The following is a 26,285-nucleotide window of genomic DNA, read 5'->3' on the forward strand; positions in this document are numbered from 1 at the left end:
TCATCAGGTGGACAGTACTGTTGTCATCAGGTGGACAGTACTGAGGTCATCAGGTCCCTGGACAGTACTGTGGTCATCAGGTGGACAGTACTGTTGTCATCAGGTGGACAGTACTGTTGTCATCAGGTCCCTGGACAGTCCTGTTGTCATCAGGTCCCTGGACAGTACTGTGGTCATCAGTTCCCTGGACAGTACTGTTGTCATCAGGTCCCTGGACAGTCCTGTTGTCATCAGTTCCCTGGACAGTACTGTGGTCATCAGGTGGACAGTACTGTTGTCATCAGGTCCCTGGACAGTACTGTGGTCATCAGGTCCCTGGACAGTACTGTGGTCATCAGGTAGACAGTACTGTTGTCATCAGGTCCCTGGACAGTCCTGTTGTCATCAGGTCCCTGGGCAGTACTATGGTCATCAGGTGGACAGTACTGTGGTCATCAGGTGGACAGTACTGTGGTCATCAGTTGGACAGTACTGTGGTCATCAGGTGGACAGTACTGTTGTCATCAGGTCCCTGGACAGTGCTGTGGTCATCAGGTGGACAGTACTGTTGTCATCAGGTGGACAGTACTGTTGTCATCAGGTCCCTGGACAGTGCTGTGGTCATCAGTTCCCTGGACAGTACTGTTGTCATCAGGTGGACAGTACTGTTGTCATCAGGTGGACAGTACTGTTGTCATCAGGTCCCTGGACAGTACTGTCGTCATCAGGTGGACAGTACTGTGGTCATCAGTTCCCTGGACAGTACTGTTGTCATCAGGTCCCTGGACAGTACTGTGGTCATCAGGTCCCTGGACAGTACTGTGGTCATCAGGTGGACAGTACTGTTGTCATTAGGTTGACAGTACTGTGGTCATCAGGTGGACAGTACTGTGGTCATCAGGTCCCTGGACAGTACTGTGGTCATCAGGTCCCTGGACAGTACTGTGGTCATCAGGTGGACAGTACTGTTGTCATCAGGTCCCTGGACAGTACTGTTGTCATCAGGTGGACAGTACTGTGGTCATCAGGTGGACAGTACTGTGGTCATCAGGTCCCTGGACAGTTCTGTGGTCATCAGGTGGACAGTACTGTTGTCATCAGGTGGACAGTCCTGAGGTCATCTGGTCCCTGGACAGTACTGTTGTCATCAGGTCCCTGGACAGTACTGTTGTCATCAGGTGGACAGTACTGTTGTCATCAGGTGGACAGTACTGTGGTCATCAGGTCCCTGGACAGTATCAAATCAAATTTATATAGCCCTTCTTAGTGCTGTACAGAATCCCAGCCTAAAACCACAATCAGCAAGCAATGCAGGTGTAGAAGCACGGTGGCTTGGAAAAACTCCCTAGAAAGGCCAGAACCTAGGAAGAAACCTAGAGAGCAACCAGGCTATGAGGGGTGGCCAGTCCTCTTCTGGCTGTGCCGGGTGGAGATTATAACAGAACATGGCCAAGATGTTCAAATGTTCATAACTGACCTGCATGGTCAAATAATAATAATCCCAGTAGTTGTTGAGGGTCCAGCAAGTCAGCAACTCAAATCAAATCAAATCAAATTTTATTTGTCACATACACATGGTTAGCAGATGTTAATGCGAGTGTAGCGAAATGCTTGTGCTTCTAGTTCCGACAATGCAGTGATAACCAACAAGTAATCTAACTAACAATTCCAAAACTACTGTCTTATACACAGTGTAAGGGGATAAAGAATATGTACATAAGGATATATGAATGAGTGATGGTACAGTGCAGCATACAGTAGATGGTATCGAGTAAGGTATATACATATGAGATGAGTATGTAGACAAAGTAAACAAAGTGGCATAGTTAAAGTGGCTAGTGATACATGTATTACATAAGGATGCAGTCGATGATGTAGGGTACAGGATATACGTATGCATATGAGATGAATAATGTAGGGTAAGTAACATTATATAAGGTAGCATTGTTTAAAGTGGCTAGTGATATATTTACATCATTTCCCATCAATTCCCATTATTAAAGTGGCTGGAGTTGGGTCAGTGTCAATGACAGTGTGTTGGCAACAGCCACTCAATGTTAGTGGTGGCTGTTTAACAGTCTGATGGCCTTGAGATAGAAGCTGTTTTTCAGTCTCTCGGTCCCAGCTTTGATGCACCTGTACTGACCTCGCCTTCTGGATGATAGCGGGGTGAACAGGCAGTGGTTCGGGTGGTTGATGTCCTTGATGATCTTTATGGCCTTCCTGTAACATCGGGTGGTGTAGGTGTCCTGGAGGGCAGGTAGTTTGCCCCCGGTGATGCGTTGTGCAGACCTCACTACCCTCTGGAGAGCCTTACGTTTGAGGGCGGAGCAGTTGCCGTACCAGGCGGTGATACAGCCCGCCAGGATGCTCTCGATTGTGCATCTGTAGAAGTTTGTGAGTGCTTTTGGTGACAAGCCGAATTTCTTCAGCCTCCTGAGGTTGAAGAGGCGCTGCTACGCTTCTTCTTCACGACGCTGTCAGTGTGAGTGGACCAATTCAGTTTGTCTGTGATGTGTATGCCGAGGAACTTAAAACTTGCTACCCTCTCCACTACTGTTCCATCGATGTGGATAGGGGGTGTTCCTCTGCTGTTTCCTGAAGTCCACAATCATCTCCTTAGTTTTGTTGACGTTGAGTGTGAGGTTATTTTCCTGACACCACACTCCGAGGGCCCTCACCTCCTCCCTGTAGGCCGTCTCGTCGTTGTTGGTAATCAAGCCTACCACTGTTGTGTCGTCCGCAAACTTGATGATTGAGTTGGAGGCGTGCGTGGCCACGCAGTCGTGGGTGAACAGGGAGTACAGGAGAGGGCTCAGAACGCACCCTGTGGGGCCCCGTGTTGAGGATCAGCGGGGAGGAGATGTTGTTGCCTACCCTCACCACCTGGGGCGGCCCGTCAGGAAGTCCAGTACCCAGTTGCACAGGGCGGGGTCGAGACCCAGGGTCTCGAGCTTGATGACGAGCTTGGAGGGTACTATGGTGTTGAATGCCGAGCTGTAGTCGATGAACAGCATTCTCACATAGGTATTCCTCTTGTCCAGGTGGGTTAGGGCAGTGTGCAGTGTGGTTGAGATTGCATCGTCTGTGGACCTATTTGGGCGGTAAGCAAATTGGAGTGGGTCTAGGGTGTCAGGTAGGGTGGAGGTGATATGGTCCTTGACTAGTCTCTCAAAGCACTTCATGATGACGGAAGTGAGTGCTACGGGGCGGTAGTCGTTTAGCTCAGTTACCTTAGCTTTCTTGGGAACAGGAACAATGGTGGCCCTCTTGAAGCATGTGGGAACAGCAGACTGGTATAGGGATTGATTGAATATGTCCGTAAACACACCGGCCAGCTGGTCTGCGCATGCTCTGAGGGCGCGGCTGGGGATGCCGTCTGGGCCTGCAGCCTTGCGAGGGTTAACACGTTTAAATGTCTTACTCACCTCGGCTGCAGTGAAGGAGAGGAATAAATGACAGTTGGCTTTTCATTGCCGGTCATTGAGAGTGTCTCTACCACTCCTGCTGTCTCTAGAGAGTTGAAAACAGCAGGTCTGGGACAGGTAGCACGTCCGGTGAACAGGTCAGGGTTCCATAGCCGCAGGCAGAACAGTTGAAACTGGAGCAGCATCGCGGCTAGGTGGACTGGGGACAGCGAGCAGTCATCATGCCAGGTAGTCCTTAGGCATGGTCCTAGGGCTCAGGTCCTCCGAGAGAGAGAAAGAAAGTAAGAGAGAAAGAGAGAATTAAAGAGAGCATACTTAAATTCACACAGGACACCGGATAAATACTCCAGATATAACAGACTGACCCTAGCCCCCCGACACATAAACTACTGCAGCATAAATACTGGAGGCTGAGACAGGAGGGGTCAGGAGACACTGTGGCCCCATCCGATGATACCCCCGGACAGGGCCAAACAGTCAGGTTATAACCCCACCCACTTTGCCAAAGCACAGCCCCCACACCACTAGAGGGATATCTTCAACCACCAACTTACCATCCTGAGACAAGGCTGAGTATAGCCCACAAAATACTGTTGTCATCAGTTCCCTGGACAGTACTGTTGTCATCAGGTGGACAGTCCTGTTGTCATCAGGTCCCTGGACAGTACTGTGGTCATCAGGTCCCTGGACAGTACTGTGGTCATCAGGTGGACAGTACTGTGGCCATCAGGTCCCTGGACAGTACTGTGGTCATCAGGTCCCTGGACAGTACTGTGGTCATCAGTTGGACAGTTCTGTTGTCATCAGTTGGACAGTACTGTGGTCATCAATTGGACAGTTCTGTTGTCATCAGGTGGACAGTACTGTTGTCATCAGGTGGACAATACTGAGGTCATCAGGTGGACAGTACTATGGTCATCAGGTCCCTGGACAGTACTGTGGTCATCAGGTGGACAGTACTGTGGTCATCAGGTGGACAGTACTGTGGTCATCAGGTCCCTGACAGTACTGTGGTCATCATTTGGACAGTACTGAGGTCATCAGGTGGGCTACTTTCCACTCCATTGCTATGAGCTGTGTGTTTGTGGTATGCCCAGGAGGACAGAAATGGTTGCCAGGGGGATGTGTGTGTGTGTGTGTGTGTGTGTGTGTGTGTGTGTGTGTGTGTGTGTGTGTGTGTGTGTGTGTGTGTGTGTGTGTGTGTGTGTGTGTGTGTGTGTGTGTGTGTTGTCAGGGGAAACGGCAGGGCCAGTCTCTCTGTGGGATGTGTAAATTCAACCCTACCTTTCTGGAGCACATATTTCTGAATGTTATTCTCCAGACCCTGTCCAAAGACCAATCAAATGGAACGATATTGAAAGAGATGTTTCATATGTTCAGAAAGGGAATTGACACACAGCACAGATGCTTACTTGACTGTAATGTCAATTCATTTATAGACCTGCATTTAGTGAGATAAGATAATTGCAAATAACAGGTACAATGCATTTAATATGAATAGCTTGTGTTATGGATTTTTTTTCTGATGTACTCAGAGTTGTGTCTTTGGTTGTACAATATGTTGTTTTAAAGCTAAACTAATTGTTACACTGAATGGTTACTGTTGGTCAGTTTTATATTGAATTGACCTGCAGTTTGCAGACAGTTTTCTCCTCTGGGGCAATCGGTTTCTGGTATGATGTATTTGCTCTATAGGCCCAAATTGCCCTCGTAGTGAGGTGTAGGTTGATCTGTCCTTTAACTGGACAGGAGGATCATATGGCCTGGAATAATAGTTTCAACTTAGTACAAAGTCACCACAAGCCCTAACAACAGGGTGGATTGAGTATTGCTTTTTTTTGTGTGTATTTTCACCTTTATGGTAGACTCCTCTCGGCTTTGATACAGGCGATGCATGCACCAATAGCTGTCCTCCCTTCGAAGTATGTCCTGTCTCCAGGAGCCTCTAGCTGCGTGTGTACCGGGCGTCTCTGTTGCTAGGCTTTTTCTATTTACCACGACCAGGCAGGTTCTTTGTCTTTGAAAACATCCCCCCCCCCCTTCAGCTTAGACGTAATACCACCACACTTGTGATCCCTTTAAATGGCTTCTCTGTGTCTCTGGCTTTTAACAAGCATCCACAAGGCACACGCCTGCAATTGTAGACCCATTAAAGATGATTAGTCTTGGAACTCGATGGTGCTTTCAGAGATTTTAATTATCCTGACTCGGGCAGGTACATGGCAAAACACAGCCAGATGTCTACTCTGGCTATGTTTTGTAAGATCCCCCACATTGTCTTTAGGAATAGTTACAGTACAGCTGTTCTCTCTTAATTTGACCACTCTGTTGTCGCTAAAATAAATCCTGCGTCACAGGAAATGCTAATGTGTATTTGAGTTATAAAAATGCTTCTAAAGTTTCGAATTTCCACAATTTCAGACTTAATTTGCACTAACGAAAAATGTATCAACCCATTAAAAAAAAATTCCATTAACTATATTCCACATAATAATGTTCATTTCCTGTTACTGCAGGATTATTTTCCTACTGTGTGAAACTGGTCAAATTAAGATCCTACATCTGTATGTACAAAGGGAAGTTCCTAACGTTTCATTGGTCTGTGTTGTGTGAGACATGGCAAATCCGCATACCATCCACCACTGAAAGGTGAATCTTGGCAAAGGGTGTGCAACTCGTTTGACACAAACACACTAACTTTGATAACAAAGAGCTATTGTTTCGGGCAAAGTGAGAGTCTTCGCCTGTAAGCTGTGAAAATAAACTATCACAAGGTATGATAGTTTCCTATATTTAACCACTTTCCATATGCACTGCAAAATAAACATAAAATGCCTTGTTGGCACCTCTCTCAACAGGTGCTCAACCCATATATCAATTCTTAATTGTCTGAACTCATTTGAATTCAACGCACATAGTGAGAAGGCAATGTAACACTGGATTTTTTGTCACCACAGTCATAAAAACTGTAGTCCAAAATATCAACTGTGCAAATGCTTCCATGAACCTTTTCAATACACAGACCTCTCTCTCTACATCATTGTCAAAGGCTAGTTTCTTTACAGTGGGGAAACTACATTTAAATGAGTCTCTTTCCTGGTCGTACTGCCTATGTTGTGGTTGTTATACAGTGCCTTCGGAAGGTATTCAGACCCCTTTACTTTTTCCACATTTTGTTACGTTACAGCCTTATTTAAAAAATTATTAAATAATTGTTTTCCCTCATCAATCTTCACACAATACCCCATAATGACAAAGCAAAAACTGTTTTTTAGAATGTTTTGCTAATTCATATATATATATTTTTTTTACATAAGTATTCAGATCCTTTACTCAGTACTTTGTTGAGCTTTACAGGCTCGAGTCTTTATGGGTATGACACTACAAGCTTGGCACTTGTATTTGGGGAGTTTCTCCCATTCTTCTCTGCAGATTCTCTCAAGCTCTGACAGGTTTTTTTTTCAGATCTCTCCAGAGATGTTCGATTGGGTTCATGTCCGGGCTCTGACTGGGCCACTCAAGGACATTCCTGCGTTGTCTTGGATGTGTGCTTAGGGTCGTTGTCCTGTTGGAAGGTGAACCTTCGCCCCAGACTGAGGTCCTGAGCGCTCTGGAGCAGGTTTTCATCAAGGATCTCTCTGTACTTTGCTCCATTCATCTTTTCCTCGATCCTGACTAGTCTCCCAGTCCTTGCCGCTGGCTTCCGTCTGGTCACTCTACCATAAAGGCCTGATTGGTGGAGTGCTGCAGAGATGGTTGTCCTTCTGGAAGGTTCTCCCATCTCCACAGAGAAACTCTTGAGCTCTGTCAGAGTGACCATCGGGTTCTTGGTCACCTCCCTGACCCTTCTTCCCCATTTGCTCAGTTTGGCCGGGCAGCCAGCTCTAGGAAGAGTCTTGGTGGTTCCAAACTTCTTCCATTTAAGAATGATGGAGGCCACTGTGTTCTTGGGTACCGTCAATGCTGCGGAAACGTTTTGGTACCCTTCCCCAGATCTGTGCCTCGACACAATCCTGTCCAAATCACGTCCAATCAGTTCAATTGACCATAGGTGGACTCCAGTCAAGTTGTAGAACATCTCAAGGATGATTTCATGGAAACAGGATGCACCTGAGCTCAATTTCGAGTCTCATAGCAAAGGTTCTGAATAGTTATATAAATAGGGTATTTCTGTTTTTTTTATTTTATAAATTTGCCAACATTTCTAAAAACCTGTTTTTTCTTTGTCATTATGGGGTATTGTGTGTAGATTGATGAGGATGTTTATTTATTTAATTCATTTTAGAATAAGGCTATAGCGTTACAAAATGTGAAAAAAGTCCAGGGGTCTGAATACTTTCCCAAGGCACTGTATGTTTATATATGTAAAAGTGGTGTGGTTTTTCCTCTGACTGGAGATGAAAAGCAGACAAAAACAATTACATTTACATTTAAGTCATTTAGCAGACGCTCTTATCCAGAGCAACTTACAAATTGGTGCTTTCACCTTATGACATCCAGTGGAACAGCCACTTTACAATACTGCATCTAAATCTTTTAAGGGGGGGGGAAGGATTACTTTATCCTATCCTAGGTATTCCTTAAAGAGGTGGGGTTTCAGGTGTCTCCGGAAGGTGGTGATTGACTCCGCTGTCCTGGCGTCGTGAGGGAGTTTGTTCCACCATTGGGGGGCCAGAGCAGCGAACAGTTTTGACTGGGCTGAGCGGGAACTGTACTTCCTCAATGGTAGGGAGGCGAGCAGGCCAGAGGTGGATGAACGCAGTGCCCTTGTTTGGGTGTAGGGCCTGATCAGAGCCTGGAGGTACTGAGGTGCCGTTCCCCTCACAGCTCCGTAGGCAAGCACCATGGTCTTGTAGCGGATGCGAGCTTCAACTGGAAGCCAGTGGAGGGAGCGGAGGAGCGGGGTGACGTGAGAGAACTTGGGAAGGTTGAACACCAGACGGGCTGCGGCGTTCTGGATGAGTTGTAGGGGTTTAATGGCACAGGCAGGAGCCCAGCCAACAGCGAGTTGCAGTAATCCAGACGGGAGATGACAAGTGCCTGGATTAGGACCTGCGCAGCTTCCTGTGTGAGGCAGGGTCGTACTCTGCGGATGTTGTAGAGCATGAACCTACAGGAACGGGCCACCGCCTTGATGTTAGTTGAGAACGACAGGGTGTTGTCCAGGATCACGCCAAGGTTCTTAGCGCTCTGGGAGGAGGATACAATGGAGTTGTCAACCGTGATGGCGAGATCATGGAACGGGCAGTCCTTCCCCGGGAGGAAGAGCAGCTCCGTCTTGCCGAGGTTCAGCTTGAGGTGGTGATCCGTCATCCACACTGATATGTCTGCCAGACATGCAGAGATGCGATTCGCCACCTGGTCATCAGAAGGGGGAAAGGAGAAGATTAATTGTGTGTCGTCTGCATAGCAATGATAGGAGAGACCATGTGAGGTTATGACAGAGCCAAGTTGCACTTCCCAGGCAGTATATTTGGTACCTTAGAAGTTTGTAGTTTCCTATTGGTTCTGGTAACAAAGCCATACATTTCCTGACCAGTAAAACTGTACATTTTATTTAAACATTCTGCGAACGGAAGTGAAAACTTTGCCTCTTCTGGGAACGTTTATTTTAGGTTGCAGGGAGGTTCTGAGAATGTTTTACTCTGGTCCGTTGAAAGTTTTATTAATACTCTTGAGATCAGAAATATTGGTTGTTTTGAGGTTTGAGGTTTTACCCCTCCTTTTTCGTGATATCCAATTGGTAGTTACGATCTTGTCTCATCACTGCAACTCCCCAACGGACTTGGGAGAGGCGAAGGTTGAGAGTCATGCGTCCCCCGAAACTTGAAATGCCAAGCCGCACTGTTTCTTAACACACTGCTCGCTGTACTCAGAAGCCAGCCACACTAATGTGTTGGAGGAAACACCATCCAACTGACAACCGAAGTCAGCTTGCTGCCTCCGGCCTGCCACAAGGAATCACTAGAGCACAATGAGCCAAGGAAATCCCCCCCAGCCAAACCCTCCCCTAACCCGGACAATGCTGGGCCAATTGTACGTCGCCCCATGCGCATCCTGGTCACGGCCAGCTGTGACACAGCCTGGGATCAAACCCAAGGCTGTAGACCGCTGCACCACTCAGGAGGCCATTTTGAAGGTTATATTTATAACTTTCTTAAGACATTCCCAGAATGAAGAATTTTAATAACAATGCTAGATTATTTTGGGTTAACTCTTTTGAGCTCCAAGCGCAGATGGAAATTCATTTCCTTAGGCATTAATCATCCAAAAACATGTATGAGATTCAAACCTATAATCTTGTGTTCTCTGTCCATGGAATTAGTCCACTGCACCACCAGGATGGAGCTAGGATGACATGTTTTTTAAGCTTACAAAGCTGTTCATTTTAGTCTATTCAAACAGACCTCATTTCAAAGAAAAAAACACTCATTAAGATCCGGTGTGGCCAATTAGTGGGCGATGCCAATTAACCTGAACACACTTAACAAGATAGCGGTTAGAGAGAGTTTTGTTGATGCTGAGAATGGAATGTATATGTTTTTAAATAACCATGATAACCATGAATAGAACCATGAGGAAACCTGAAGGAAATGTTATGTTGAAGTACTGAAATTCCTGTAGAAGAAAGTTGTTTCTTAACGTTCTCTGAACTATTTGAGAACATGGCTTTAGATAGAACAATGAGGAAACCTGTAGGAAACATTATGCTGAAATATTGAAATTCCCATAGAAGATTGTTGTTTCTTAACATTCTCTGAACTATTTGAGAACATTCCCAATGTCAAACCAGTTGGAGAGCATTCCTAGAACATTTCCACCATTTACATTAAATCTAACCATGTTGGAAGTTTTAGGAAATGTTCTGTTAAAGAAATGAAATGTGCTGAGATTATTCCAAAGCCAAGCAACTATCCTGCAACATTCCCAGAAAGTTGTGGGAAGGTTGTTTGCTAAATAACCATAGGACAACCACGCTCTCACCAAGCTCTAAGGAACATATGGTTCTCAGAACGTGATGCGCTAGCTGGGATGGTTCTCAGAACGTGATGCGCCAGCTGGGATGGTTCTCAGAACGTGATGCGCCAGCTGGGATGGTTCTCAGAACGTGATGCGCTAGCTGGGATGGTTCTCAGAACGTGATGCGCTAGCTGGGATGGTTCTCAGAACGTGATGCGCTAGCTGGGATGGTTCTCAGAACATGATGCGCCAGCTGGGATGGTTCTCAGAACGTGATGCGCTAGCTGGGATGGTTCTCAGAACGTGATGCGCTAGCTGGGATGGTTCTCAGAACGTGATGCGCTAGCTGGGATGGTTCTCAGAACATGATGCGCCAGCTGGGATGGTTCTCAGAACGTGATGCGCTAGCTGGGATGGTTCTCAGAACGTGATGCGCTAGCTGGGATGGTTCTCAGAACGTGATGCGCTAGCTGGGATGGTTCTCAGAACGTGATGCGCCAGCTGGGATGGTTCTCAGAACGTGATGCGCTAGCTGGGATGGTTCTCAGAATTGTATGTGCTAGCTGGGATGGTTCTCAGAATTGTATGTGCTAGCTAGATTGACTGTAATCTGTTGTTAGTCTGCCTTGCTGGATATGCCTTCAAAAGCACAGGGATTGTAATGTGTGGGATCCATGTTGCAGTTTTGCCAAATTGAACAGTTTCTTTTGATTTAATATGCATTTTGAATTCACATTTCCTCTTGGTCGTAGTCCTGACAGACTGGAAATTTGAGTGGTTGTACTAATTCCCTAGAAATGATTTATTCATCCTTCTATAGTTTTTATTTGAGTAGGTTTGGGAGGACATATGGGTCTCTAGTGCTGAGATTGAGCTCTGAATTACATTTTATTATTTAACTTCAATATTTGATAATACCTCAAATGCACCCATTCCTTTGTAAAGTGGCTGTCCTTTAAAGCAACTTTTTTAACTCTTTCCATAGGACAAGGCAGATCTGTTCACTGCACAGATGAATGTCGTGCGCTGGGCCATTCTGACAGATGCTGGATGCCAAAGCTACGTGTAGGAGGCCAAGCAGACAGCGGCGATAATCGCACCGACCTTTTCATCCCAGTGGGAATGGAGGCCACGGCTGAGACAGAGATTTATGGCAGCCTCAACCGCAGCGCAGCCAGAAAAACCCTCAGCACGTTCGGCAAGGAGCAGCGGGACAGCACCATCCTAGTGGCCAACATCAAACCCTACTTCAAGTCTCAGCGTCCCCGCAGTCCCCTGCTGCAGGAGTGCTCTTCTGGGTCCAGCAGCCCCACCAAAGGGAACACACCCCTGGACTCCCACACCAAAGGGCCTAGGGAGGAGGTGGGGAGGGACGGGGAGGGGGGCTCAGACAGCAGTGCCTATGGACCCCCAGATGGCCAATGTTCACCGCCCCATACGGAATTGGAGGAGCCGTCATATATGGTTTGCGGCCTCACGCCCAAGTCCCTGTCAAACAGCCTTATCCACAGCTCTGAGATCAGATCTGGGATCATCAGCCAGGAGTGTGTGGGGATGGAGTGTGTCAGTCCAAACCAGCGGGACTCTGGGGACTGAAAGGTCAGGATCTGGGCCTCATCTGGGAGCCGTGTGATGCGGTCACAGATGAATGACGGAAGGGTCATTTATGTTCACCCAGGAAGGTTCCAGACATTGTACTGTATAAACCAAAAACCATCAGACATTAGCTCTGTCTTTTTTTTATTCTGTGGTTTGTTGTTAAATGTAAAGAAAAACATGTATGTCCGTGGTTCTGACTGCTGTGAGCTAGAAGGGGAAGAAAATCATTGCTTTCATGCTATTATGTGTTTTCATGCTATACTGTTCAATTTAGATGTCCGTGTTTTACACAATTCAAGCTCCAATTTCGTGAGGCTGTTGAACGAATTGCTGCTGTTAAGGTATTAAGTCCTGTCTGCTTTTGTTAAGTGATATGCTTTTGTCTTCACTTACTGTAGTGTATGAAAAACATCCGCTTGGATTTATAATTTAAGTGAAATACAACGTGAAGTGTCTTATAAACGTTTAAATTCGTCTCTGCTCTGGTAAACCAGGTCCCTTTTCATAAAACCATTTGAGGTTGCTGAAAAATCAAGCCGTTTTTTACAAATGTATTTGTAATTTTATTGTCGGTTTATGTGCAAAAAAAGCTGAGCTTTCAAGTGAATATGAGCTACTGTACTTGTGTATTGTATTAAATTTGTATACACACGTGCTACAGCGGAACACAGAATGTAATTATTTTTTGACAAATGGTGCCTCTAAAGCTATCAAGCTTTATTCTGCCTGAGGATCATAATTATCTCTCCAAGGTGTGGTTCAAGGACCGACATGATTTATCTTGCTTTAATCAACTGTCAGAAAAGGCTGCAACCCCACAAACACACCAAAACGATCCGTGACTATTTACAATAGCGGTCGAGACCCCACTCTAGTTAACTTGATATTATCATACTCATTATGCAATCATGACTCTTACCACAGTCACCTTTCTTTTTAACACCAACTAATTATCTTTAACAGCAACTAATTATCTTTAACACCAACTAATTATCTTTAACAGCACATAAATTAAATCAGACCATATGAAGTGGTTTAGTTTATTCAAGGTGTCGACCTCAGCTAGTGTACCTCATTACACAGCAAATCAGCCAAGCCTATGCTGCTTCTATGCTGCTCAAGCATTAAAGTAACTGCCAAATGAAAATCTCACTTTAAAAAGTTCATATTCTGTTAACTCCAAATAATGTTGTTGACTCCTCCTATACTCGTATTTGTGGCAAAAGCATCAATTTGGAGAAAAAAAACACTTAAACCCCCCCCCCAGCTTAAAGTTGTATTTCAAACAGACCGTTTAAAAAATGCTTGCTATTTTCTCATAGAACACGATGTCATCTCCCTGAGGAGGATAAGCTGGCCAATCAGGTAGTCTACTTGCGTGAATATTTTTAATGAGTATACACCCACACCTTTCCAACACAGAAAAGCTGCATTTTAGCATACCTAATTACCTTTTTTTTTTAAGGAAAACTATTTCACTCATATTGTACTGTAAGTAATTATAGGTCATATTCCATAGAAATCTTGAAACAGTGGTCAGTTACTTTAAACAAGTCTCCAATGTATGTATGGTACAAGGACATTTGTTGATGTAGTAGCACTAGCATACCTGAATTTAAGGCCAGCTGAATCAATGTTCCTCTACCTCTGCACCACCCTGAGGAGAACCACCCTGAGAATGACCCACCTTGAGGAGAATCACCCTGAGGAGAAACCACCCTGAGACAAAAAAAAACCTGAGAAGAAATCACCCTAAGGAGAATCACCCTGAGAAGAAACCCTTCTGAGGAGAATCACCCTGAGAAGAAACCACCATGAGGAGAACCACCTTGAGAAGAACCACCCTGATGAGAAATCACCCTGAGGAGAACCACCCTGAGGAGAACCACCCTGAGGAGAATTCACCCTGAGGAGAATCCACCCTGAGAAGAACCACCCCGAGGAGAAACACCCTGAGGAGAATCACCCTGAGGAGAACCACCCTGAGATGAACCACCCTGAGGAGAACCACCCTGAGGAGAATCACCCTGAGGAGAACCACCCTGAGGTGAACCACCCTGAGGAGAACCACCCTGAGGAGAATCACCCTGAGGAGAACCACCCTGAGGTGAACCAGCCTGAGAGGTATAGAAATAGTTTGTCAAGAGAATCTCGAGGCGTAAGAAAAACCCCTCAGTGTACTAAAATATGCAGCAGAGGTAAGTACTTCAGGTAAAATTGATGAACAACAGCAATGATATGACAGCCCAAAACATTTGGAACGTCTTCCTAATATTGAGTTGCACTCCCAACTTTTGCCCTCAGAACAACCTCAATTCGCCTGCACTAACCATGGAACTGCATGATGACACGGCCAAGTATTGCGCCATGCATTGGGTTCAAACTGTTATGACTTGGTATGCGCTCTGCTCCATAATGATTTAATTAGCCTATGTGTCTTTTATATACACTGCTCAAAAATATAAAGGGAACACTTAAACAACACAATGTAACTCCAAGTCAATCACACTTCTGTGAAATCAAACTGTCCACTTAGGAAGCAACACTGATTGACAATACATTTCACATGCTGTTGTGCAAATAGAATAGACAACAGGTGGAAATTATAGGCATTTAGCAAGACACCCCCAATAAAGGAATGGTTCTGCAGGTGGTGACCAGGCCACTTCTCAGTTCCTATGCTTCCTGGCCGATGTTTTGGTCACTTTTGAATGCTGGCGGTGCTTTCACTCTAGGGGTAGCATGAGACGGCGTCTACAACCCACACAAGTGGCTCAGGTAGTGCAGCTCATCCAGGATGACACATCAATGCGAGCTGTGGCAAGAAGGTTTGCTGTGTCTGTCAGCGTAGTGTCCAGAGCATGGAGGCGCTACCAGGAGACAGGCCAGTACATCAGGAGGCCGTAGGAGGGCAACAACCCAGCAGCAGGACCGCTTACCTCCGCCTTTGTGCAAGGAGGAGCAGGAGGAGCACTGCCAGAGCCCTGCAAAATGACCTCCAGCAAGCCACAAATGTGCATGTGTCTGCTCAAACGGTCAGAAACAGACTCCATGAGGGTGGTATGAGGGCCCGACGTCCACAGGTGGGGGTTGTGCTTTACAGCCCAACACCGTGCAGGACGTTTGGCATTTGCCAGAGAACACCAAGATTGGCAAATTCGCCACTGGTGCCCTGTGCTCTTCACAGATGAAAGCAGGTTCACACTGAGCACGTGACAGACGTGACAGAGTCTGGAGACGCCGTGGAGAACGTTCTGCTGCCTGCAACATCCTCCAGCATGACCGGTTTGGCGGTGGGTCCGTCATGGTGTAGGGTGGCATTTCTTTGGGGGGCCGCACAGCCCTCCATGTGCTCGCCAGAGGTAGCCTGACTGCCATTAGGTACCGAGATGAGATCCTCAGACCCCTTGTGATATGCTGGTGCGGTTGGCACTGGGTTCCTCCAAATGCAAGACAATGCAAGACCTCATGTGGCTGGAGTGTGTCAGCAGTTCCTGCAAGAGGAAGGCATTGATAATATGGACTGGCCCGCCCGTTCCCCAGACCTGAATCCAATTGAGCACATCTGGGACATCATGTCTCGCTCCATCCACCAACGTTGCACCACAGACTGTCCAGGAGTTGGCGGATGCTTTAGTCCAGGTCTGGGAGGAGATCCCTCAGGAGACCATCCGCCACCTCATCAGGAGCATGCCCAGGCGTTGTAGGGAGGTCATACAGGCACGTGGAGGCCACACACACTACTGAGACTCATTTTGACTTGTTTTAAGGACATTACATCAAAGTTGGATCAGCCTGTAGTGTGGTTTTCCACTTTAATTTTGAGTGTGACTCCAAATCCAGACCTCCATGGGTTGATAAATTTGATTTCCATTGATAATTTCTGTGTGATTTTGTTGTCAGCACATTCAACTATCTAAAGAAAAAAGTATTTAATAAGAATATTTCATTCATTCAGATTTAGGATGTGTTATTTTAGTGTTCCCTTTATTTTTTTGAGCAGTGTATATATATATTATCAACTGTAAATAATGATCCTCAGCAACAACCACACGGCCGTGACAGCGTTTTACAGAGGAAGCAAATGAGGTTCGCTGGACCTTATTCATGGTTTCTTCTCATGTAAAGGTGGTGGAATTATTAGGGAATTAAGTCAAAGTCAGAATACGGTGTATCTGTAGACACACCTCTGCTACACCTTAATTTATTCAATCTGTAGACACACCTCTGCTACACCTTAATTTATTCGATCTGTAGACACACCCCCTCCACCTTAATTTATTCAATCTGTAGACAAACCTCCGCTTACACCTTAATTTATTCGATCTCAAACAAATAGCGAGTGAATAGCAAGCTATTTTCATGCTGAAGTTCAAGGTCAGAATACTCATAGAAAAACTTGAATCACTTGCAGCTCATCTGGCTCTACACGGTAGGCTACTCTACTGCTCCTCCACTGGCTATTCACTCCATGTTTTTTTGTTATTATGACGCATTGATTTCTAGTTAGATCACCGCACGCGTCAGCTGCCTCTAAAAAAGGCTGTGTTTCGCAATAGCCAAATGATCCCCACGAATTGGTGTTTCTATTTTCCGCTGTCTCTTATCTGCAGACGTGTGACTTCTGTGTGTCATCTCACCGGGAACGCCACAGTGCTGGTTTCCTGGTTAACAGGATCCTGTCATGTTACCTCCTCCGGGGGAAAACATATTCATTTTGATTTCTATTGGTATTTGTTTCCGTTGCTAGTATTGACACAATTCCAGACCGAGATGTTGAGCTCATCTGCATAAATTGAAATATTCTTTGAGGGGGAAATTGCGTGGGTCACCGCAACAAATTCCCATTGAAATGCCAGGAACTAACATCACATCTCTCACCCTCTACTTTATTCCCCAGAATTTTAAACCACTTGAAAGCAAAAACAGGGGACAACAGAATGTCAATCTGAAAGTACTCAGGCAATTTCATCACATTTACCCCTGAGATCCTTTAAGATATCCCTTACTCTCAACAAATGGCTACAGGTTAAACTCCCAAGTCAGCGGCAAATTATGCTAAATATGTTCTTTGAAGAAAACTCTCCTTAAATTAACAAGGTGTGACAATGACTTGACATTAAAACAAATAAGTGGTGTTGAGGACAGCTAAATGCAGATTATGGACAGGCATAGCACACACTGTGGGACGGATGAACATGACTTGTCTCTCACAATAATTACAGTCAGAATTAATAGGAATTACAGACAATGACAGCGATCAATGTACTACCCCCCCCCCATTCTTCACCATTTTACACCAATTATTTATTCCAATGAAATAGGACCATTCAGTTGACATGCCCACCCTATTTAGTCATTGTTAGTTTTCTTAACCTGGATAACACTCGCCAGCCCAGCCCCCCTGCCCCATCCACCGCTGCCCCCTGGACTCTGATCACTTGGCTACATAGCTGATGCACGCTGGACTGTCCATTAATCACGGCACTCCATTCTGCTTGTTTGTTTTATCTGTCGGCCGAGATGCCTAGTCAATGCCATCTCACCTGCTGTTGTTATGCTAGCTGATTAGCTGTTGTCTCACCCACTGTTTTAGCTAGCTTTCCCAATTCAACACCTGTGTTTACTGTATGCCTCGCTGTATGTCTCTCTCAAATGTCAATATGCCTTGTATACTATTGCTCAGGTTAGTTATCATTGTTTTAGTTCACAATGGAGCCCCTAGTCCTATTCCTCATACCCCTGATACCTCCTTTGTCCCACCTCCCACATATGCGGTGACCTCACCCATTACAACCAGCATGTCCAGAGATAAAACCTCTCTCATCATCACCCAGTGCCTGGGCTTACCTCCGACGTACCCGCACCCCACCATACCCCTGTCTGTGCATTATGCCCTGAATATATTCTACCATGCCCAGAAACCTGCTCCTCTTATTCTCTGTCCCCAACGCTCTAGGCGACCAGTTTTGATAGCCCTTAGCCGCACCCTCATACTACTCCTTCTCTGTTCCGCGGGTGATGTGGAGGTAAACCCAGGCCCTGCATGTCCCCAGGCACCCTCATTTGTTGACTTCTGTGATCGAAAAAGCCTTGGTTTCATGCATGTCAACATTAGAAGCCTCCTCCCTAAGTTTGTTTTACTCACTGCTTTAGCACACTCTGCTAACCCTGATGTCCTTGCCGTGTCTGAATCCTGGCTCAGGAAGGCCACCAAAAATTCAGAGATTTCCATACCCAACTATAACATCTTCCGTCAAGATAGAACTGCCAAAGGGGGAGGAGTCGCAGTCTACTGCAGAGATAGCCTGCAAAGTAATGTCATACTTTCCAGGTCCATACCCAAACAGTTCGAACTACTAATTCTGAAAATTACTCTCTCCAGAAATAAGTCTCTCACTGTTGCCGCCTGCTACCGACCCCCCTCAGCTCCCAGCTGTGCCCTGGACACCATTGGTGAATTGATTGGCCCCATCTAGCTTCTGAGTTTGTTCTGTTAGGTGACCTAAACTGGGATATGCTTAACACCCCGGCAGTCCTACAATCTAAGCTAGATGCCCTCAATCTCACACAAGTCATCAAGGAACCCACCAGGTACAACCCTAACTCTGTAAGCAAGGGCACCCTCATAGACGTCATCCTGACCAACTGGCCCTCCAAATACACCTCCGCTGTCTTCAACAAGGATCTCAGCGACCACTGCCTCATTGCCTGTATCCGCTGCGGTGCCGCAGTCAAACGACCACCCCTCATCACTGTCAAACGCTCCCTAAAACACTTCTGCGAGCAGGCCTTTCTAATCGACCTGGCCCGGGTATCCTGGAAGGACATTGACCTCATCCCGTCAGTTGAGGATGCCTGGTCATTCTTTAAGAGTAACTTCCTCACCATATTAGATAAGCATGCTCCGTTAAAAAAATGCAGAACTAAGAACAGATACAGCCCTTGGTTCACTCCAGACCTGACTGCCCTCGACCAGCACAAAAACATCCTGTGGCGGACTGCAATAGCATCGAACAGACCCCGCGATATGCAACTGTTCAGGGAAGTCAGGAACCAATACACGCAGTCAGTCAGGAAAGCTAAGGCCAGCTTCTTCAGGCAGAAGTTTGCATCCTGTAGCTCCAACTCCAAAAAGTTCTGGGACACTGTGAAGTCCATGGAGAACAAGAGCACCTCCTCCCAGCTGCCCACTGCACTGAGGCTAGGGAACACGGTCACCACCGACAAATCCATGATTATCGAAAACTTCAACAAGCATTTCTCAACGGCTGGCCATGCCTTCCGCCTGGCTACTCCTACCTCGGCCAACAGCTCCGGCCCCCCCGCAGCTCCTCGCCCAAGCCTCTCCAGGTTCTCCTTTACCCAAATCCAGATAGCAGATGTTCTGAAAGAGCTGCAAAACCTGGACCCGCATAAATCAGCTGGGCTTGACAATCTGGACCCTCTATTTCTGAAACTATCCGCCGCCATTGTCGCAACCCCTATTACCAGCCTGTTCAACCTCTCTTTCATATCGTCTGAGATCCCCAAGGATTGGAAAGCTGCCGCAGTCATCCCCCTCTTCAAAGGGGGAGACACCCTGGACTCAAACTGTTACAGACCTATATCCATTCTGCCCTGCCTATCTAAGGTCTTCGAAAGCCAAGTCAACAAACAGGTCACTGACCATCTCGAATCCCACCGTACCTTCTCCGCTATGCAATCAAATCAAATCAAATCAAATCAAATGTATTTATATAGCCCTTCGTACATCAGCTGATATCTCAAAGTGCTGTACAGAAACCCAGCCTAAAACCCCAAACAGCAAGCAATGCAGGTGTAAAAGCACGGTGGCTAGGAAAAACTCCCTAGAAAGGCCAAAACCTAGGAAGAAACCTAGAGAGGAACCAGGCTATGTGGGGTGGCCAGTCCTCTTCTGGCTGTGCCGGGTAGAGATTATAACAGAACATGGCCAAGATGTTCAAATGTTCATAAATGACCAGCATGGTCGAATAATAGTAAGGCAGAACAGTTGAAACTGGAGCAGCAGCATGGCCAGGTGGACTGGGGACAGCAAGGAGTCATCATGTCAGGTAGTCCTGGGGCATGGTCCTAGGGCTCAGGTCCTCCGAGAGAGAGAAAGAAAGAGAGAAGGAGAGAATTAGAGAACGCACACTTAGATTCACACAGGACACCGAATAGGACAGGAGAAGTACTCCAAATATAACAAACTGACCCTAGCCCCCCGACACATAAACTACTGCAGCATAAATACTGGAGGCTGAGACAGGAGGGGTCAGGAGACACTGTGGCCCCATCCGAGGACACCCCCGGACAGGGCCAAACAGGAAGGATATAACCCCACCCACTTTGCCAAAGCACAGCCCCCACACCACTAGCAATCTGGTTTCCGAGCCGGTCACGGGTGCACCTCAGCCACACTCAAGGTACTAAACGACATCATAACCGCCATCGATAAAAGACAGTACTGTGCAGCCGTCTTCATCGACCTTGCCAAGGCTTTCGACTCTGTCAATCACCATATTCTTATCGGCAGACTCAGTAGCCTCAGTTTTTCGGATGACTGCCTTGCCTGGTTCACCAATTACTTTGCAGACAGAGTTCAGTGTGTCAAATCGGAGGGCATGTTGTCCGGTCCTCTGGCAGTCTCTATGGGGGTGCCACAGGGTTCAATTCTCGGGCCGACTCTTTTCTCTGTGTATATCAATGATGTTGCTCTTGCTGTGGGCAATTCCCTGATCCACCTCTACGCAGACGACACCATTCTATACACTTTCGGCCCGTCATTGGACACTGTGCTATCTAACCTCCAATCGAGCTTCAATGCCATACAACACTCCTTCCGTGGCCTCCAACTGCTCTTAAACGCTAGTAAAACCAAATGCATGCTTTTCAACCGATCGCTGCCTGCACCAGCTTGCCCGACTAGCATCACCACACTGGATGGTTCCGACCTTGAATATGTGGACACCTATAAGTACCTAGGTGTCTGGCTAGACTGCAAACTCTTCTTCCAGACCCATATCAAACATCTCCAATCGAAAATCAAATCAAGAGTCGGCTTTCTATTCCGCAACAAAGCCTCCTTCACTCACGCTGCCAAGCTTACCCTAGTAAAACTGACTATCCTACCGATCCTCGACTTCGGCGATGTCATCTACAAAATTGCTTCCAACACTCTTCTCAGCAAACTGGATGCAGTTTATCACAGTGCCATCCGTTTTGTCACTAAAGCACCTTATACTACCCACCACTGCGACTTGTATGCTCTAGTCGGCTGGCCCTCGCTACATATTCGTCGCCAGACCCACTGGCTCCAGGTCATCTACAAGGCCATGCTAGGCAAAGCTCCGCCTTATCTCAGCTCACTGGTCACGATGGCAACACCCATCCGTAGCACGCGCTCCAGCAGGTGTATCTCATTGATCATCCCTAAAGCCAACACCTCATTCGGCCGCCTTTCGTTCCAGTACTCTGCTGCCTGTGACTGGAACGAATTGCAAAAATCGCTGAAGTTGGAGACTTTTATCTCCCTCACCAACTTCAAACATCAGCTATCTGAGCAGCTAACCGATCGCTGCAGCTGTACATAATCTATTGGTAAATAGCCCACACATTTTCACCTACCTCATCCCCACAGTTTTTATTTATTTTTGCACACCAATATCTCTACATCTACCTATCATCTGATCATTTATCACTCCAGTGTTAATCTGCAATATTGTAATTATTCGCCTACCTCCTCATGCCTTTTGCACACATTGTATATAGACTCCCCTTTTTTCTCTACTGTGTTATTGACTTGTTAATTGTTTACTCCATGTGTAACTCTGTGTTGTCTATTCACACTGCTATGCTTTATCTTGGCCAGGTCACTGTTGCAAATGAGAACCTGTTCTCAACTAGCCTACCTGGTTAAATAAAGGTGAAATAAAAATAAATAAAAAATAAATAAAATAAAAACCCTGAGCACATACGCTTTATATTCAATAACACATAGGCAATAAGAGTTTGTCTTTACCTCCACCAAATACTGTGGGAAATGCTTCCACTTGGTTGAAAGCTGTTGGTGGGGATAAACCCTGAGAGCATGTCATAAACAATATTGACAGAGTACCTTCCCTTCAAGTTAAAAACACCAGTCCCCATTAGTCAGCCCAAAGAGCCTTTCTTTTTCAAGTTAAAAACACCAGTCCCCATTAGTCAGCCCAAAGAGCTTTTCTTTTTCAAGTTAAAAACACCAGTCCCCATTAGTCACCCCAAAGAGCCTTTCTTTTTCAAGTTAAAAACACCAGTCAACATTAGTCACCCCAAAGAGCCTTTCTTTTTCAAGTTAAAAACACCAGTCAACATTAGTCAGCCCAAAGAGCCTTTCTTTTTCAAGTTAAAAACACCAGTCCCCATTAGTCAGCCCAAAGAGCCTTTCTTTTTCAAGTTAAAAACACCAGTCCCCATTAGTCACCCCAAAGAGTCTTTCTTTTTCAAGTTAAAAACACCAGTCCCCATTAGTCACCCCAAAGAGCCTTTCTTTTTCAAGTTAAAAACACCAGTCCCCATTAGTCACCCCAAAGAGCCTTTCTTTTTCAAGTTAAAAACACCAGTCCCCATTAGTCACCCCAAAGAGCCTTTCTTTGTCAAGTTAAAAACACCAGTCCCCATTAGTCACCCCAAAGAGCCTTTCTTTTTCAAGTTAAAAACACCAGTCAACATTAGTCAGCCCAAAGAGCCTTTCTTTTTCAAGTTAAAAACACCAGTCCCCATTAGTCAGCCCAAAGAGCCTTTCTTTTTCAAGTTAAAAACACCAGTCCCCATTAGTCACCCCAAAGAGCCTTTCTTTTTCAAGTTAAAAACACCCGTCCCCATTAGTCACCCCAAAGAGCCTTTCTTTTTCAAGGTAAAAACACCAGTCCCCATTAGTCACCCCAAAGAGCCTTTCTTTGTCAAGTTAAAAACACCAGTCCCCATTAGTCACCCCAAAGAGCCTTTCTTTTTCAAGTTAAAAACACCAGTCCCCATTAGTCACCCCAAAGAGCCTTTCTTTTTCAAGTTAAAAACACCAGTCCCCATTAGTCAGCCCAAAGAGCCTTTCTTTTTCAAATTAAAAACACCAGTCCCCATTAGTCACCCCAAAGAGCCTTTCTTTTTCAAGTTAAAAACACCAGTCCCCATTAGTCACCTCAAAGAGCCTTTCTTTTTCAAGTTAAAAACACCAGTCCCCATTAGTCACCCCAAAGAGCCTTTCTTTGTCAAGTTAAAAACACCAGTCCCCATTAGTCACCCCAAAGAGCTTTTTTTTCAAGTTAAAAATACCAGTCCCCATTAGTCACCCCAAAGAGCCTTTCTTTTTCATGTTAAAAACACCAGTCCCCATTAGTCACCCCAAAGAGCCTTTCTTTTTCAAGTTAAAAACACCAGTCCCCATTAGTCACCCCAACGAGCCTTTCTTTTTCAAGTTAAAAACACCAGTCCCCATTAGTCACCCCAAAGAGCCTTTCTTTGTCAAGTTAAAAACACCAGTCCCCATTAGTCACCCCAAAGAGCCTTTCTTTTTCAAGTTAAAAACACCGGTCAACATTAGTCAGCCCAAAGAGCCTTTCTTTTTCAAGTTAAAAACACCGGTCAACATCAGTCACCCCAAAGGGCTTTTTATTTCTACTTCTTTTGCTGACGAAGATATGGAAATGAGGTGTGTAAATGGAAGAATTTTGTAATAAGAATGATCAAAGTGTTGAAGTAAGAACACTTTCAGCTGATTTGACAGGACAAGAACAACTACAGTATTGTAAAGACTTTTTTACAGTGTTTCCAATACTTTTTGTAAACCTTCAGAATTTCACTAGTATTTATTCACGCTGTGTTTAATGCACTGAAAGTCAAGAGAAAAAGACATAGCAGTGGAGCAGTCTTTTTTTCTCTTAGAAGATCATGACACTGTTGACTGCATGTCGTTTTCAGCCTCACCCCTGGGAATTCACACCCGTTTTATAGACCTTGTCGAACGCAAGAGAGAGATGGAGAGAAAAAAAAACACTGGAGTCCACAGTCATCCTTTCTTAAGCGCTCGTTAGAATGTGTTACTGATGGCTTTTCTCTCTGGGAAGAGTTGTCATAGAGCTCCAACCTGTCAATCAACAGTGAAGCTTTGTAATGCAGCTCCAACCTGTCAATCAACAGTGAAGCTTTGTAATGCAGCTCCAGCCTGTCAATCAACAGTGAAGCTTTGTAATGCAGCTCCAACCTGTCAATCAACAGTGAAGCTTTGTAATGCAGCTCCAACCTGTCAATCAACAGTGAAGCTTTGTAATGCAGCTCCAGCCTGTCAATCAACAGTGAAGCTTTGTAATGCAGCTCCAACCTGTCAATCAACAGTGAAGCTTTGTAATGCAGCTCCATCCTGTCAATCAACAGTGAAGCTTTGTAATGCAGCTCCATCCTGTCAATCAACAGTGAAGCTTTGTAATGCAGCTCCAGCCTGTCAATCAACAGTGAAGCTTTGTAATGCAGCTCCAGCCTGTCAATCAACAGTGAAGCTTTGTAATGCAGCTCCAGCCTGTCAATCAACAGTGAAGCTTTGTAATGCAGCTCCAGCCTGTCAATCAACAATGAAGCTTTGTAATGCAGCTCCAGCCTGTCAATCAACAGTGAAGCTTTGTAATGCAGCTCCAGCCTGTCAATCAGCAGTGAAGCTTTGTAATGCAGCTCCAGCCTGTCAATCAACAGTGAGTGTTACCGATCAAGACAGGATAGAGAATAAGAAGGAAGTTTCAGCAGAACTTCTGACGGGCTCCTTTATTGGTCAAAACATCAATGTCTCTCTTACTACTGTCCTCTGTAGAGAATAGTAGTGTAGAGTAGTAGGGACACTCAAAGTCAATATTAAATTAATCATTGTTTATTGTCAGCAAGCTGGAGAGGTCACAGTCAAACGTAGATGTATAAAGTACCGGTCTGAAGTGAACTCTAATGGGGCAGTCCTGTTAGTTCTCTTATATACTGGTTACAGAAACTTCAGATGGGTATAGTTCGTAGGGTTGGTTCCGGCATGTATCTGGCAACGTCTCCTCTGCCAAACAGTCTAAGGAGGTCATGACCCCTCATATCTTCACCAGGCACAGGCAGGAACCAAGGATTGTTTATGACACCAAAGTCAAGTAACTACAATGAAGCAAAAATGTCCTTCCCATTCCATCCTTTTATAATATTAATTACATTTTAAGGTAAGCATTGTTTAACTTCTATATCTGTCTATTGAAGTAAGGGAAACCAACACAAACCAGACACTTCATCATTTCAAGCCCTTCATTTTGAGTTGTACAATCCAATTGGTATGGTGTACTATCATCTTAATTAAGGTTGTACTTCTATTAATGAGTGCGTATTTATCAAAAATACACACACACACAGCATATTAAATAACACACGCTGCAGCCCATTTGGCAACTTGGGATCTTCCAAACAGGGATTCCAACCAAGTTGCAGGCATCCACTCTGATTGTGGGGAATTATTCTTAGCAACGGTGCTAATGTATTCGGCGAGATCAGTCAAATTAGAAGAGTGATCTGGGACAAAAGTACAACAGTCATTGCCAATGATCACACCCTTGACCTGCCAAAAGATAGTCAAGAGCCTCTCTGTTTTGCAGAGCCAATTTACACAATAATTTTAGCATTGCCAATTTTCTCCACATCTCTAGAGATCTCCCGAATTTGATCTAGGGCACATGCATATTGACTTTCACAGGGAAGAGCGAGAACACATGATATAAAAGTTTCACACCAACCTTGATAAGAGTGAGATTGGGGAAAATAAAATAAAAAGACCCCACACAATAAAACAAACAGAGTATTAACCGCTAACAACAATTCATTAAAAGGTGGGTTGTGTGTGGGTGCTGGCATGTATATAGTAAAATCGTAGGGTAAAAACAAACTAAATGGCCAGGTCTTACTAAATTTGGGAGTTCCCTTAACAGCTGAATCCGGGTACCTTTAAGATGATACAGTGTCCCGTAAAGCTGAATTTAGCACAATCTCAGAGCCCCTCTCTTGTAATCAATGTCATTTTGGCCTGTTGTATTGACATACAGTTCTGTGCAACCTGTCCCTGGGACATGAACTTAGTTGAAATATAAAACGTGTTATTTAACAACTTTGCTAGGACCGTCAAAAAGTTGGTGATGTGTTATCAGCTCAATATTCTGTACTAAAAACATTTACCTGTGATCTACTTCAATTCTGGTCACAGTTCCACATCATGGAAACAGATTATTGTTTTAGATGACATTTACCTTCTTATTTAAATCTCTGGTGCTACCC

General features: G+C 45.3%; 1 protein-coding gene across 1 annotated transcript in view; it reads left to right on the forward strand.

Moving 5' to 3' along the window:
* The window catches only part of LOC115121659 (protocadherin-17-like), a 36,518-nt gene extending 23,911 nt beyond the window's left edge, over window positions 1-12,607 (forward strand). Inside the window, exon 4 of the mRNA XM_065016049.1 lies at window positions 11,353-12,607. Coding sequence (XP_064872121.1) covers window positions 11,353-11,963 — 611 coding nt within the window. The 3' untranslated portion in view covers window positions 11,964-12,607. The remainder of the gene's footprint in view (window positions 1-11,352) is intronic.
* The last annotated feature ends 13,678 nt before the right edge of the window (window positions 12,608-26,285 follow it).

Source organism: Oncorhynchus nerka, linkage group LG3 (genome assembly GCF_034236695.1).
Source record: "Oncorhynchus nerka isolate Pitt River linkage group LG3, Oner_Uvic_2.0, whole genome shotgun sequence".
NCBI classification, from domain to species: Eukaryota; Metazoa; Chordata; class Actinopteri; order Salmoniformes; family Salmonidae; genus Oncorhynchus; species Oncorhynchus nerka.